Below are 16912 nucleotides of genomic sequence, written 5' to 3'. Positions count from 1 at the left end.
AGCCATGACCGAGGGGGCCTAACAAGAAGAAGAAGTCATTGTATTCACTTTGAATAACTAACTGCTCATTCTTTAATTGGTGTTCCTTGAAAAGCAGAAACATACACCAAAAAGTGCTTGTACAAAAGTATTAGCGTGAGGAAAATAAATGTATAATGGGTAGAGTTGGCTTTGGCTCACGAGAAACAATTTTGCTTTTAATGAAGCAACTAGAGGATGATTTTGAACGTCAGGTTAAAAAGTATCCACTGCAATTGTAGCAGCTAATTGCCTTCAGATTTAATGAATGTGCTACTAAAATTAACCACTCTTATTTAACATAGATCCAGGCACAGAAGACACCGAAGATCCTCAGTTGTTAAATCAGGAACCAGGTAATTATACGTTTCACTTCATGAAATTTACTGGTAGATTATAAGAAGTAAACTTATCTGTAAACAACCTTGGTCTTAAACTGCATGATTCTAGGTGTTATTAAATATTTGGCAGCACGGTGGTGCAGCGGTAGAGTTGCTGCCTTACAGCACCAGAGATCCAGGTTCGATCCTGACTACAGGTGCTGTCTGTACGGAGTTTGTATGTTCTCTTCGTGACCACGTGGGTTTTCTCCGGGATCTCCAGTTTCCTCCCACACTCCAAAGACGAGCAGGTTTGTAGGTTAATTGGCTTCAGTAAAATTGTAAATTGTCCCAATTTTGTGTAGGATAGTGTTAGTGTGTGGGGATCACTGGTCGGCGTGGACTCGGGGGGCTAAAGAGCCTGTTTCCGCGCAGTATCTCTAAATTAAACAAAAAACTGATGTGAAGATTATTTTCCATTTGACTACTCTTTAAAATTTTATAACACAAGTGTATGGCAGCCAGAACAAAAACAGGAAGTACTGGAAATAGTCAGCAGGTCAGGCAGGAAGTGCAGGAAATAGTCAACGGGTGGGACCTGTTTCAGGTTGGAGGGTCTTTGTCCAGAATCAAAAAGGAGACAAAAGAAGCTCGTAAAGTTGCTGAGAATGGAGAAAGGAGGGGGGAGGTAATGCCTCTGATGGAGTGAAATCAGGATGATTATGGGCATTATCTAGTTAATGTTGAATAGGAATCGCTAGAGAGTAAAGAACATAATAGACAAAAGAACATCAAAACATGAATGTTGTGGTTATGAAATGCAAGGCAGGAGAACGTACCCAGCAGGTCTTGGCCTCCTCTCCTCTCCCACACACAAACAAAGGGGAAATAAATACAAGCCGAGCTAATATTAGAGATGATAGACAAAAAATGCTGGAGTAACTCAGCAGATCAGGGAGCATCTCTGGAGAAAGATGTTTTGGGTCAAGACCCTTCTTCAGACTGAGAGTCGGGGGGAGGGAAACAAATCAGAGCTGGCACCGGATGAGCCCACATTGGTCAATTGTTGGCTGTGGAAGAGGTGATAACGGAGGGATATATGGATGCGAACAGTGGAACTAGTAGGACAACTAGTGTGGGGGCAGAGAGAGGGGGAATGCATGCATTCAATATTCATACCAATGGGTTGTAGGCTGCCTAGCAAAATATGAGGTTCTGTTCCTCCAATTTGTCTGTGGCCTCCTCTGACAGTAGAGGAGGCCCAGGACAGAAAGGTCAATATGGGAATGGGAGGGGGAGTTAAAGTGTTTGACAATTGGGGAATCGCGTGGACCAAGGCAGACTAATTGTAGGTGTTCAGCAAAATGATGGTCCCTTCCCACCATCCAGTGGCCCAAACAGTTTTTCCAGGTGCAGCACACTTCACTTTGCAGTTCTTCTCAAATAGACTACTGCACGTAGCCGAAACATAAAGTGCTGGAGGAACTCAGTGGGTCAAGCAGTATCTGTGGGGGGGATGGATAGATATTGTTTTGGGTCATGATCTTTCTTCGAACTGCATTTGGTGTCTGAAGAAGGGTCTCGACCCGAAATGTCACCCATTCCTTCTCTCCCGAGATGCTGCCTGACCTGCTGAGTTACTCCAGCATTTTGTGAATAAATCGATTTGGTGTACACAGTCTGGTCTCCTCTTACTGAATAAACCAAATGCAGGTTGAGCCATGGCTTAGTGGAACATCTTTTAGACGTGGGACTTTAGAGATACAGTTATCACTAGCACTATCCCATACACGAGGGACAATTTACAATTTTACTGAAGCCAATTAACCTACAAACCAATATGTCTGGGAGTGTGGGAAGAAACTGGAGCACCCAGAGAAAAGCCACATGGTCACAGGGAGAACGTACAAACTCCATACAGGCTGCAGTCAGGATCGAACCCAGATCTCTGGTGCTAAGGCAGCAACTCTACTGTTGTGCCACCATGCTGCCCCTGTGTTCAGTGCACAGGGGTGACCCTGACCCCCTTTCTTGCCACTTTAATCACCATTCCACTCTCACTGTGACCTGCTGAAGTATTGCCGAGAGGCACAATGCAAGGTTGAGGAACATCACCTCATCTTTTGCCTGGGAACGCTGCAGCCCTCCAGACCCAACACTGAACTCTACAACTTCAAGTAACTTGATTTCTTGGTTTGTATCAGTCATCCATCTGTGATATTCAGCAGGAAAATAACTGCAGATGCTGGTTCCAATTGAAGGTAGACACAAAATGCTGGAGTTACTCAGCGGGTCAGGCAGCATCTCAGGAGAGAAGGAATGGCACTCCCACCTGGAATGTTAACTCTGTTTCTCTTCCACATAATGCTCCCTGACCTACTGAGCATTTCCAGCATTGCTTGTTTGCTTTTGGATTTCCAGCATCTGTAGTTCTGGTTTTATTTTTATTTATTTGATAGGCAAATACTTTTGCTGATAGGAAACTATCATAAACTAAATCCAATTTTAACTCCTTTTGGATTCCATGAAAGGGGGAGATAGAATTAGTGCAGATAATTGTGTGTATGAATGAGTAAAGTCATTGGGCTACATCCAGCTTGCTTTGCAGTTTAAGTTCTTGAATGTTATATTTCCTGCTTGTGGTATTTTTGATTGCATAACATGCGACTACATATGGCTGATGCCGAAAGCTTTTGATATTCTTGGCTCTTGCACTATAATTTTGCATATTTTAAATAGGCATGACAAGTTCTTGCATGTCAGAGGCAGAGTGTTTATGGTCATATTGCTCAATTGTTGATATCGCCACGCTGTTGATAGTTGGGTGGATTGTTTACAGAGCTGCTCTTGTGCTTCCTGAACATGTTCTTTGGTCTTGCAATGTCCAATGACCACATTCGTTGAGCACACAGCTGCAAAGTAAGCATACCTTGAGGAGATATCGCAGTGGAGCAGATGTTGTTTGAAAAGACGCGGAGTGTTACCATCTACAATAATCTGATTAAATGTCCTAAGGCTAACTTGCAATGGATATGTCTGAGCCCATTATCTATATTTATGCAGTTGTGTCCGAAGTCTTTCTTGCTATTGAACAATGCAATGCTTAATAGCTCAGACGGAAATTAAATGTGTTTCCGTAGTTGGAATAGGAAGGACATGCCAAACTGAAGCCAAATGACCCGAGTTCACTTTGTATTTGCGAACCAATGTTTTCGCCCAATATCTTGGGTTAATTAGCTTCAGCTTGGGATGTCCATCCTTTTCCAACTACAGGAACACATTTAATTTTGATCCAGATGTCTAATCATCAGTTCATCATGGGCAACTGTATCTTAAAAGCCTTGAAAAGAGTTGCTCTTCCAGCAGTCAGGTAGCAGCACCGGGGGAAGCATTATAACGAGATGGTTTCTAAACTACTTTAGAAAGCACAAAAACTAAGAGCCACATTAGTACATCGATTATGATTCAGTCAGTCGTGATGTTCACTGGTACAAGTGCATGCCAGGGACCATTATTTGGACTGGCCAAGACATTGAGATGAAGACTTGTAATTATATTTTACTTCATATTGAAGTTGTTTGTTGATCTCTTTGTGCCGCCCATTCTGAGAGAAGCCATTTAATGTAAGTGAATGCAGGTTCTGCTCACACGTTTCATCCCTCCATTTCTTACCCTTACTTATTTTCATATTATTTCATATTTCAGATACAGCGCGGAAACAGGCCTTTTCGGCCCACCAAGTCCGCGCCGCCCAGCGATCCCCGCACATTAACATTATCCTACACACACTTGGGACAATTTTTACATTTACCCAGTCAATTAACCTACAAACCTGCACGTCTTTGGAGTGTGGGAGGAAACCGAAGATCTCGGAGAAAACCCATGCAGGTCACGGGGAGAACGTACAAACTCCTTACAGTACAGCACCTGTAGTCAGGATCGAACCCGAGTCTCCGGCGCTGCATTCGCTGTAAAGCAGCAACTCTACCGTTGCGCCACCGTGCTGCTTAATCTTACCTCATGACTGCACTGAGTGTTCATGAATCATTCACCACAAAGCGCAAGATGAATGCCGATATAAAGCAGGAAAAGTTTCCACGCAGAGAGTGGTGGGCGCCTGGAACCCGTGGTAGCGGAGGCAGATACAATAGCATAACTCAAGAGGTCTTTGGATAGGCATATTGGATATGGAGGGATATGGACGATGTGCAGGCAGAGGAAATTAGTTTAACCTGGCATCATGTTGGTGTGGACATTGGGGGCCGAAGGGCCTGTTCCCCTGCTGTACTGTTTCCATGTAATTAGAGGTGCCTTATACGAACGTCATGCTTTTCCTTAGCCTTGGCTAAGTTTGACATGATCACTCTCACAGGGCGGCACGGTGGCGCAGCGGTAGAGTTGCTGCCTTACAGCGCTTACAGCGCCAGAGACCCGGGTGCTGTCTGTACGGAGTTTGTACGTTTTCCCCATGACCGCGTGGGTTTTCTCCGGGTTCGTCCCACACTCCAAAGACGTACAGGTTTGTGTGTTAATTGGCTTGGCTTAAATGTAAATTGCCCCTAGCGTGTGTAGGATAGTGTTTGTGTGTGGGAATCGTTGGTCGGCGCAGACTTGGTTGGCCAAAGGGCCTGTTTCCGCGCTGAATCTCTAAACTAAAATCGCTAAACTAAACTAAACTCAAAGGGGAGGATACTGTGAGCCTGTCCATTTGCGGGAATGTAGGCAGCCATGTCATGAGGCCACATGAAGGCACCCAATCAATGGTTCTTTATTGTCACGTCCGCACTGTACTGTGAAATTCCTGCACTCGTTGCCATATTTTGGCGTCAGTTTTAAAAGATAAAGAAAACGTCCAAAGTCCGGTCCACATGCTGGATGTGCTGGAGTGCCCCCGATCCAGATAAGCCCTCCTCTGCCGCCCTCAACCAGCTCGGTCCGCCAACCGCCATCCCTCTCCTTGCCCAACCGCCTCTGTGTCCCGGGGGCACCTCCTGCAGCCGACCTTGAAGATGCTGGAGGCAATACCCTGGGCCCTCTCCTCCCGGCCCACTCCTCGCGTCCGTTGTCGCCAGCGGCTCCCTCCTCCTCGACTCTCCGGTCTTCAGGGCTGAGCTCGGTGGCGTCGGAGGAATCAATCAATGCTGGCGACAAGAGTCTGCTATGGGCAAGCATCCTTGCAGCATGATGCTCCCAGGATTGCAATAATTATGCACTCCACAGATACTAGTAACAGTGCCTCTCCAGTTTCTTAGTTTAGTTTATCGTCACGTGTACCGAGCCACAGCAATAATCTTTTGTTGTGTGCTAACCAGTCAGCGGAAAGACAATACATGATTACAATCGAGCCATTTACAGTGTACAGATGATACATGATAAGGGAATAACGTTTATCGCAAGTTTAAGCCAGTAAAGTCTGATCAAAGGTTGCCCGAGGGTCTCCAACGGGGTAGATTGTAGTTCAGGACTGGTCTCTAGTTGCGGTAGGATGATTCAGTTGCCTGATAACAGCTCGTAGTAGAGTGACACCATGATGAGTTCTCTCCAGAGATGCTGCCTCTCAGAGACAGCATTCTCTCAGAGACGCTGAGTTACTCCAGCATTTTATGTCTATCTTTAGTGTAAAACAGCATCTGCAGTTCCGTCCTACCCATGATGGGTTAAGATCCCATTGGCAGAGCCATCGCCCTGTGAACTGAGACTCCTTTGTTTCCTTTGCCGAATCTCCATGGGAGCACTAGGATCACGTTTGGCTGTCAAATCAATAAATTAGGTCGGTAACTGAACAGATCGATATTGCAAATGGGCTGCATTGGTATAGTGCAGATGTGATTTGAAATGAGACCAAGCGGCCACTGACTGTATGTCTTGATCAAGTGAAGTGAACACTGAATGTGGCTGCTCTCTAAGTGTTCTATTCAGTCAAGAGATTATTAAGTACCCCTCTGACCTTATCGAGGAGCCCTGGTACTTTGTGATGCTTTGATCCAACGATCCATTAGCGCACTTGACCGCAAAGTGTTCTTAAGTGGGCCATTTGTAAAGTTTGTAAATGGGGTAAGCCGCTTGCCCTGAAGGTATTCAGCCTCTGCGAATGACTGATACAAGATGAAGCAGGTGTCAGGTTTATAATGTGAAGGCAGTGGCTACAGTGAGGAGTAACGATGAGGATTGAGCAAGGCTGGGCAGCAGCGACAAATTGATTTTATTGATCAGGTCGAAGGTTCTGGAAAAGCTCTTGTTGCAACTTTTTATTGAGAAACAAGCCAAAATTTATAGCTTCTGGAAATCATTATTAGTTGTAGTCTGCCTGAAATAACTGGGTTAGCACATTGAGCGAGGTCTATTCTGAAGATTCTGATCCCGAATACGGGTGCTGTCTGTACGGAGTTCGTAAAGGGGGGTGGGGAAAAAGGGGGGGGGGAGAGTGAGGGTGGGGGAGGAGAGAGTGGGGGTGGCAGGGAGAGTAGGGCTGGGGAGGAGGGTGGGGTGGGGGGAGGGAAGAGTGGGGGTGGGGAGGAGGGAAGAGTGGGGGTGGGGTAGAGTGGGGGTGGGGAGGAGGGTAGATTGGGGTGGGGGGGGAGAGTGGGGTGCGGGCCGGGAGAGTGGGGGTGGGGGAGGGGAGGGAGGTGGGGTGAGGGGAGGGGGAGGGGGGAATAGGTGTGGGGACGGGGGTGGGGGCAGGGCTGGGGGGAGTGGGGTTGGGGGCAGGGGAGGTGCAAGTGGGGGTAGGTTAGGGGGATGGAGTGGGTCAGTGGGGGGAGGAGGGGGGGATAAGGGAGGATTGAGTGGGGGGATTGAGGGTGCTACACCAATACAGCAGAGGCTTTGGGTCCAGGGCTCACTCACTGACACCCTCTCCCCTTCCCTCTGCCCCCTCTACGAGGAATGGGCCCAACGGGTCCACTTGGTCTAGTAGCTAATAAATTCTCATTGGAAAATTATAATAATTATTGTTTACATTATTATTTCTATTTACTGGTGGCAAAAAATGTTACATTGCAGGCAGATCCTTTTGCTGTCTCCTATTTAAAACTCATTTTATTTTCACATAATTTATTTCACTGGAGAATGCAGATTTTGGGTTCGGCTGTTTTTGCAACTCTGCCCGTAATACTCAGCAAGTGAGAGATTTGTTGATGCCATATATTAGCGCACTGTTGCCATCAAACATCCCCGTGTGATGTTGTCAGTTGCTTTCCATCCAGTTTTCCTCTTATCTCTGGACTGTGACAGGTATTTCTTTCTTGAGAAGTATTAGATTCGGCTCCACAGGTTGCTCATTCCTTATCCTAAGAGCACATATTTTATGCGGGAATTTGCAGAACGAGTGTTAGCAGACAATTCCACGACTGGCACAATTGAAACATTGATTGAAATAAAACATCTGCTTTCACAATGATCAGATATGATTGGTATCTAGCCTGATATAGCCTTGTATCAGGAGTGCCAGGGCACATTGTTATCTAACAAGGTTAGCTCATTTATGTAGCTCTGGGGGCAAATGCTATATCAAACCACCCAAAGGCAAAGGCGTTATAAGCAAAATAATTTTGATCTCTCAACATCTTTCTTGTTGGGTGTAGGATTTAATACCATAATCACACAGAGATTAAAATTAGATCTCTCAAAGGGAAGTAAGAATCGGTTTTGGGAGAGAGATTAGACAAACCAATGCAATTCTGCCTGAGGCATTGCCATGGTAGTTTATGTCATAAAGTCATACAGCACGGAAACAGGCCCTTCGGCCGAAGATGCCCCATCTGCGTCCTGCCCATATCCCTCTAAACCTTTCCTATCCACGTACCTGTCGAAGTGTCTTTTAAAGGCCGTTATAGTAACAGTTTTTATAGTAAACATTGTGAAGTAACAGTTAATCCTACATTTCAGTTACAGCCGTTTCATATTCTTATGTTCAATATTTTACATACAGCTATTTTCTTTACAAACAAAAGTCTATTTTTTTGCTCTCATAGGCTTATACATCAAGTCACCATGTCCATGTTGTGACACACATAAGGTGAGAAACATTTTTGAATTATTTCTATGATATAAATTTCTAAAGTGAATTGAGAGGCAAAATGAAAATTACCATATGAACGATCATCTGTGTGAAATGCTGTAACAAATTCCAATGAATTTTCCTTTAAAATACAGAATGAAAACTTTGAACAAGTAACACCGAGACACATCTCAGAGGAGCGTTTCTGGTAGGCATTTTTCACAAACTTTGTATACATAATCAATTGATTAATACAGGTGTCAGGGGTTATGGGGAGAAGGCAGGAGAATGTGGTTGAGAGGAAAAGATAGAGCTGTCATGATTGAAAGGCAGAGTAGACTTGATGGGCCGAATGGCCTAATTCTGCTCCTATAGCTAATGAACTCATGAGTGCAGAGTGTTGGCATTAAGACAATGTTAATGAATCTTCCTTTATATCTTTTCATACAGTTTGAAGTTGGAGCATGAAGGAAGCTATCAATGTGTTGCCACTGGCCTGGTATTTGAAGTGACAGATAAAGTCGACATCATTTACTCAATTCTGTCCTGGTGTAAATATGACACTTTTCTGAAAGACAACTGGAAACTCTGTGGCCCACTGTTTGATGTGAAGAGTGATCCAGCCAGAATAAAAAGCATTCACTTCCCTCATTCTCTCTGCTTAGCAAGTAAGGAGATTTCTTTTGCCTATAATAAATTGTGTCATTTTTTAAATCGTGTTACTTGCAGACTTTGCTGCTGAACGCCACATTGTGCTCCACTAGGTGGCGGAATAAACCTAGTTTGGAGTGACAATATTTTGTATGGCAAACATAAATAAATCATCCATGAATTTGATCATAGCCTTCACAGGTTTCATTTTTGGTCTTACAAAGAATCCCACATCACATGTCTATAAATTTGAGTTTTATCTTCTTTCACCAACGTTTATGGCTCCTGTATTACAATCCAATGGCCTGTTTGCAGGGAAGCGTAAAATGCTGGAGGATCGTCACAGACAACGAAGATGGTTGTCATAAATTGCAGCAGGATCTTGATCGGTTGGGCAGGTGGGCTGAGGAATGGTTGATGGAATTTAATTCAGAGAAATGTGAGGTGTTGTGTTTTGGGAAGTCTAACAAAGCTACACATTGAATGGTAGGGCTCTGGGTAGTGTTGTAGAGCAGAGGGATCTGGGAATGCAGTTCATTAAAAGTGGCATCACAGTTAGATAGGGTGGTCAAAAAGGCTTTAGGCACATTGGCCTTCATCACTCGTGTATTGAGTATAGAAGTTGGGAGGTCATTTTGCAGCTTTGGTGAGGCCACATTTAGAGGCCACTGGTGAGGCCACATTTAGAGTATTGAGTTCAGTTTTGATCACCGCGTTATAGGAAAGATGTTGCCAAGCTGGAAAAGGTGCAGAGAAGATTTAGGAGGATGTTGCCAGGGCTTGAGGTGGTGGAGTGGTGGGAGAAATGAGAGTACAGGAAAGAAAGAGGGAGTTGATGGGCAGGGGGGAATTACTTGAAGTTGGAGAATTCAATGTTCATACAGTCGAGTTGTAAGCTACCCAAGCGGAATATGAGGCTCTGTTCTTTCACTTTGTGTGTGGCCTCACTCTGGCAATGGATGAGGCCAAGGACAGAGAGATTGGAATGGGAATGTGAGGGCGAGTTAAAAAGGTTCGCAACCGGGAACTCAATAGCCATCAAATACATGGTCATGGAATGACAACCAGTAATGATTTTCAGATCTTTATTTTCTGGGATGCCTGCTTCTCCTATATAGCACCAATAGCTGGCATCAGGACCATTTTTGAATCTGTACTCGTAGAATGATTACTAAAAAAAAATATCTTTGTAAATTTGTTTTTTGTTCTTCACAGATAGCTCACCTGATTTAAATTTTAAAATTTTACACATAAAAGACAAGGAAGCTGAAATAGAGTCAGCTACTGAACATTCAACATCACATGTTCAGTGGAATGTGAGTTCTTTGTCGCCTGTTGGCCCAATATTCCAGACCACTTCCCAGGATGTGCAACATCACTGCGCGGTGCTGATTTACAAAGTCATGAATGGCCATCAGTCCTTACTGTTTCACGTGTACATAGCAGCAAACAATGATTCTGTAATTAAGGTAGGAGCAATTCTAATTCTGTTTATTCAGGGTCGACCTTATTACGGTAAACCCTCGCAATAATGGACCTCTTTAGTTTAGTTTAGTTTATTGTCACATGCACCGGGGTACAGTGAAAGGCTTTTTTTTTGCGTGCCAATCAGTCAGCGACAAGCCAATACATGATTATAGATACATAAGAACAGATTTTGTGTACAGCCGACCGAATCTTTATCTCTCTACATCATCGTCTATATCTCTCGTTTCCCTTTTCCCTAACTGGTCTGAAGAAGGGTCTCAGCACGAAACGTCACCCATTCCTTCTCTCCAGATTCCAGCTTTCTGTATCTATCTTCAGTTGTAAACCGAGTTCGTTGTTTCACGGAATGACCACTAGGTGGATGGATGGAGTGATTCTTGGTTTCGTTTTGTTTTACAAATACGGGTACTGTACATTGGCACAAAAAGCTGGAGTAACTCATCGGGTCAGACAGCATCTCTGGAGAAAAGGAATAGGTGACGTTTCTGGTCGAGACACTTCTTCAGACTGTCAAATGCTGCCTGGCTCGCTGAGTGCCTCCAGTTTTTTGTGACTTATCTTTGGTTTAAACCATCGTCTGCAGTTCCTTCCTACACATTTTGTCTACCGTACATTGACATTGCTCTGTTTCTTCCACTGTCCTTGCTACTGTACTAATATAGTGTATTCAAGTACAAAGCACAGTGGCGCTACGGTAGTGCTGCTCCCAGACAGTACCAGAGACCCGAGTTCAATCCTGACTATGGGTGGTGTCTGTACGGAGTTTGTATCTTCTCTCTGTGACCACGTAGGTTTCCTCCGGGTGCTCCAGTTTCCTCCCACACTCCAAATACATGCAGGTTTGTAGGTTAATCGGCTTTGACAAAATTTGTCCCTGGTGTGTGGGATAGTGTTATGTATGGGGTAATCGATGGTCGGCGTGGACATGGTGGGCCCGAAGGACCTGTTTCCGCACTGTATCTGTAAAATAACATCTAGAAAGCGTTTTGAATACTTCAGAGAACTACCCATTTGAAAAGTGTTTTTGAACCATTTCAGCTTAGTTTAGTTTAAAGACACAGCATGGGAAACCAGAGTCCGTGCTGACCAGCGAACACCCACACACTAGTTCTATCCTTTGCACTAGGGACAATTCACAGTGTGGTAGAATTGAACTATCGCAGTGGTTCCTCCCACATTGCAGGGGGTGTGGGGAGAAGGCAGGAACGGGGTACTGATTGAGAATGATCAGCCATGATCACATTGATTGGCGGTGCTGGTTCGAAGGGCCGAATGGCCTCCTCCTCCACCTATTGTCTGTAAGACGGATACCTACGTTGTGACAATGTGGGTTCCCCCTGGGTGTCCACACTCACCCCGGCTCCCCCACACCGGGGACAACTCACAGTGCGCAGGATAGAACCAGCGACCCACACAACCCACACCAGCCAACCAAACCACAAACCTGCACATCTCTGCGATGCAGGACGAACCCTGAGCACCCAGAGGAAACCCACACTGCCACTGGGAGCACCCGAGGTCAGGATCGAACCCAGGCCTCTGGCACTGTAAGGTAGCAACTCTTTTGCTGTACCATTCTGCCATCCCAAGGCATTGTGTGTTTTGCATCCTTTACTGTTTATGGCTTATTGTAAATTGGCTGTTTTCCCATTACTCCTGGACATATTAACCCTCTCATTCAGTTACAGCAGACACTCAGTAATAAGGGACACCATCGTCTCCCCATGTGGTCTAGTATAGCGATAGCATTTCTGCTTTTTGATATGTGCATCGTGCGTTACGTATCAATAATATTTCATTCATAATCAATGAGTGAATCAATTAGTTAATATTTGATGGAGATATAAAATAATTAAAAATTGTGACTGACTAATCGCAATCATTTTCAGGACATCGCAAAGGCCGAGAAATACACAAAACTAAAATCTGTGAAAATTGATAAGCCCACAGCTTGCTGCAAAAAGCTGACCAGCGGCAAAACATATCGACTGCTGAGCGAACCGTCCGCCGAGATAATCCCTGAGGTACGTTGCAACAAATAATTATAGACTTCTTTCAAATAACTTGCATTCAGAGCTTCCTGTATCTATACAGTTTATTTATATAGCTGCTCGTTGTCACCTTCCCAATAGCTGACAATGAACCATTCTACATTTCCTAGATCATCGTCTGCTTTGATCTGTTGTTTTCACATGTTACCCTTCCATATCTCTAGTCTGAAGAAGGGTCTCAAACCGAAACGTCACCTATTCCTTTTCTCCAGAGGTGCTGTTCACACCTGCTGAGTTACTCCAGCATTGTGTGTCTCTCTCCAGTCTCCCCCTCCCCTGACTCTCAGTCTGAAGAAGGGTCTCGACCTGAAACGTCACCCATTCCTTCTCTCTGGATATGCTGCCTGTCCCGCTGAGTTACCCCAACATTTTGAGTCTATCTTTGGGTGTAAACCAGCATCTGCATTTCTTTCATTATACAAACGCAATACACCATTTCAATGTGGTGCTGTTTTTCAGAATTATGATCCAAAATATACTGAAATCATATATATTTTTTGTCCCAAAAAAAGCAAGCAAGCAAAAATACTGCACATGCTATTCTAAATTTCTAAATTTGGGCTGCAATTAAATAATTGCTGTGGTTGGGAAATGTACTACAGATCGATTTTCTGGCACCCTTGGTTCCAGAATGAGAATGTATAAAGGGATCTCAGCATCACTGAGAATATTCCCTCATTATCGAATTAAGTGTCAGCCTAGATTATTTACATAAGTGCTGAACCATCAATTATGAGTGCTTATTAATAATAATGTTAATAAAACGGGTCTGCTGCACCTGAGCTATGACTAACTTGGGATAATTTGTCAGCATTCTGTACATCAGATGTTTTAGAACTTGGGGCTGTAGAAGCAAAGATCAGCTGCATTTTGTGTTGCCTGTGAAACACACTTCCCTACAAATATGCTGTTCATAACTAAGTTTGCATTTTTTAAACGTATCAGCGGTTCTTTGAAGCTTTCTGAAAGCCCATACTCGCATGATTTTTTTCAGATCATGAATTACAAGTCCCTTGTGTTTAAGGTTTTCAATCAGATTGTCCATATGTTGATTTAGATAGCTTACTCATTATATTCCAACTCTGCATTATGCGGTGTTTACATGTTTAAGATTCGGCTTTCTCCTTGGCCTATGACTGAAGGCTTGCTACACGCAGAACAGTAATAATCTCTTTACATCCATACTTCCCCTCACCAATTGCTGACAACGTGTGAGTTGTAATTATCTCTTTAACGTAGGCAAACTCTTGGAGTGCTTCGTTTTAGAGATACAGCGCGGAAACAGGCACTTTCTGCCCACCGAGTCTGTACTGACCAGCGATCCCCGCACATTAACACTATCCTACACACACTGGGGACACTTTACACTTCTACCAAGCCAATTAACCAACAAATCTGTTGGAATGTGGGAGGAAACCAAAGATCTCAGAGAAAACCCTCGCGATCACGGGGTGAACGTACAAACTCCGTCCAGACAGCACCCGTAGTCGGGATCGAACCTGGGTCTCTGGCGCTGCAAGCGCTGTATATCAGCAACTCTACTGCTGCACCACCGTGCATTAAATTAGTGAAAAGACACTAAAGGCTAGAGTTAATAATGCTGAAACTGGAGAACATACATACTATGTTCTCCAGTTTCAGCATTATGAACCAGTGGCGCAGCGGTAGAGTTGCTGCCTTACAGTGCTTACAGAGCCTGAGACCCGGGTTCGATCCCGACTACGGGTGCTGTCAGTACGGAGTTTGTACGTTCACCCCGTGATCGCATGGGTTTTCTCCAAGATCTTCGGTTTCCTCCCACATTCCAAAGGCGTACAGATTTGTAGGTTAATTGGCTTGGTAGAAGTGTAAAGTGTCCCCAGTGTGTGTAGGATAGTGCTGTCGTGTTTTTGCCCTGATATCTAAGATATGGAAGGGTTGAATTAGACAACATGGGCTGAGTGGTCACATTGACTTCAACAGAAGTGAATTTCAGGCAAGTTGTATCATGGGTGGTGAAAGTCTATTGCATCCCACCTTAAACCACTCTCAGCTGTTTACGTTCATAAGATATAGGAGCAGAATTAGGCCATTCGGCCCATCTAGTCTACTCCACTATTCAATCATGGCTGATCTATCTTTCCCTCTCAATCCCATTCTGTCTTCCCCATAACCCCTGACAACTGTACTAATCGAGAATCCATCTATCTCTGCCGTAAAAATATCCATTGACAGCCTCCACAGCCTGTGGCAATGAATTCCACAGATTCACCACCCTCTGACTAAAGAAATTCCTCCTCATCTCCTTCCGAAAGGAGTGTCCGTTTATTCTGAGGCTATGACCTCTGGTCCTAGACTCTCCCACTAGTGGAAACATCCTCTCCATATCCACTCTATCCAGGCCTTTCACTATTCGGTAAGTTTCAATGTGGTCCCCCCTCATCCTTCTAAACTCCAGCAGGCCCAGTGCTATCAAACTCTCATCATATGTTATCCCACTCATTACTGGGGTCATTCTTGTTAACCTCCTCTGGACCCTCTCCAGCACCAGCATATCCTTCCTCAGCTATGGGACCCACAATTGCTCACAAACCTCCAAATTTAGGACCATCCAAGGCTGCTGATGCTGATTTCTGCTCCATCTCAGTTTTCTGGGCACCGCTGTGATAGGATGGTCCCATTAACTCCACACTGAAGAAAGAACATGCCTCTTGCAAACACTTACTTCATTAGCCCAATCGGGATTAGCCAGACCAGTCTGACATCAGTGGTGGGGAAGATGCTGGAGTCAATTATAAAAGACGAAATTGCGGAGCATTTGGAAGCAGTAACAGGATCGTTCCGAGTCAGCATGGATTTACGAAGGGGAAATCATGCTTGACTAATCTACTGGAATTTTTTGAGGATGTAACTAGGAAAATTGACAGGGGAGAGCCGGTGGATGTGGTGTACCTCGACTTTCAGAAAGCCTTCGACAAGGTCCCACATAGGAGATTGGTGGGCAAAATTAGAGCATATGGTATTGGAGGTAGGGTACTGACATAGATAGAAAGTTGGTTGACAGACAGAAAGCAAAGAGTGGGGATAAATGGGTCCCTTTCAGAATGACAGGCAGTGACTAGTGGGGTACCGCAAGGCTCGGTGTTGGGACCGCAGCTATTTACAATATACATCAATGACTTGGATGAAGGGATTAAAAGTACCATTAGCAAATTTGCAGATGATACAAAGCTGGGTGGCAGTGTGAACTGTGAGGAAGATGCTATGAGGTTGCAGGGTGACTCGGACAGGTTGTGTGAGTGGGCGGATGCTTGGCAGATGCAGTTTAATGTGGATAAGTGTGAGGTTATCCACTTTGGTGGTAAGAATAGGAAGGCAGATTATTATCTGAATGGTGTCAAGTTAGGAAAAGGGGACGTACAACGTGATCTGGGTGTCCTAGTGCATCAGTCACTGAAAGGAAGCATGCAGGTACAGCAGGCAGTGAAGAAAGCCAATGGAATGTTAGCCTTCATAACAAGAGGAGTTGAGTATAGGAGCAAAGAGGTCCTTCTGCAGTTGTACAGGGCCCTAGTGAGACCGCACCTGGAGTACTGTGTGCAGTTTTGGTCTCCAAATGTGAGGAAGGATATTCTTGCTATTGAGGGCGTGCAGCGTGGGTTTACTAGGTTAATACCCGGAATGGCGGGACTGTCATATGTTGAAAGACTGGAGCGACTAGGCTTGTCTACACTGGAATTTAGAAGGATGAGAGGGGATCTTATCGAAACGTATAAGATTATTAAGGGTTGGACACATTAGAGGCAGGAAACATGTTCCCAATGTTGGGGGAGTCCAGAACCAGGGGCCACAGTTTAAGAATAAGGGGTAGGCCATTTAGAACAGAGATGAGGAAAAACTTTTTCAGTCAGAGAGTTGTGAATCTGTGGAATTCTCTGCCTTAGAGAGCAGTGGAGGCCAATTCTCTGAATACATTCAAGAGAGAGCTAGATAGAGCTCTTAAGGATAGCGGAGTCAGGGGGTATGGGGAGAAAGCAGGAACGGGGTACTGATTGAGAATGGCCATGATTGCATTGAATGGCGGTGCTGGCTCGAAGGGCCGAATGGCCTACTCCTGCACCTATTGTCTATTGTCTATTAGTGCCTGTCCCCAGCCAGCCCCATCATAAATGCATCCATTCATTCTGCAGCAACACTCCCTGTAACAGCAAGAGTGCATGCAGTATGTTCGTTTGAGATTCGGAAAAGATTTTGTAGGAAGGAACTGCAGATGCTGGTTTACATCGAAGATAGACAGAAAATGCTGGAGTAACTCAGCGGGTCAGGCAGCATCGCTGGAGAAAAGGAGCAGATGACATTTCGGGTTGAGACCCTTCTTCAGACTGAGAGTCAGTGCGGAGGGAAGC

The 16912-nt window shown here is 44.8% G+C and overlaps 1 protein-coding gene across 4 annotated transcripts in view; it reads left to right on the top strand.

Moving 5' to 3' along the window:
• Window positions 1-16912, top strand: part of LOC144599285 (NACHT, LRR and PYD domains-containing protein 1a allele 5) — a 70830-nt gene that overhangs the window by 34954 nt on the left and 18964 nt on the right. For 3 of the 4 annotated variants that reach the window (XM_078410064.1, XM_078410066.1, XM_078410063.1), the window contains exons 6-11: window positions 324-374; window positions 8312-8355; window positions 8493-8545; window positions 8788-9005; window positions 10204-10457; window positions 12366-12500. In XM_078410064.1, coding sequence (XP_078266190.1) covers window positions 324-374; window positions 8312-8355; window positions 8493-8545; window positions 8788-9005; window positions 10204-10457; window positions 12366-12500 — 755 coding nt within the window. The remainder of the gene's footprint in view (window positions 1-323; window positions 375-8311; window positions 8356-8492; window positions 8546-8787; window positions 9006-10203; window positions 10458-12365; window positions 12501-16912) is intronic. The other variant, XM_078410067.1, reaches the window with a different exon arrangement.

Source organism: Rhinoraja longicauda, chromosome 13 (assembly GCF_053455715.1).
Source record: "Rhinoraja longicauda isolate Sanriku21f chromosome 13, sRhiLon1.1, whole genome shotgun sequence".
In the NCBI taxonomy this organism is placed as follows: Eukaryota; Metazoa; Chordata; class Chondrichthyes; order Rajiformes; family Arhynchobatidae; genus Rhinoraja; species Rhinoraja longicauda.
Note: the sequence above shows the minus strand (reverse complement) of the source record. Positions and strands in the feature narration are given on the sequence as shown.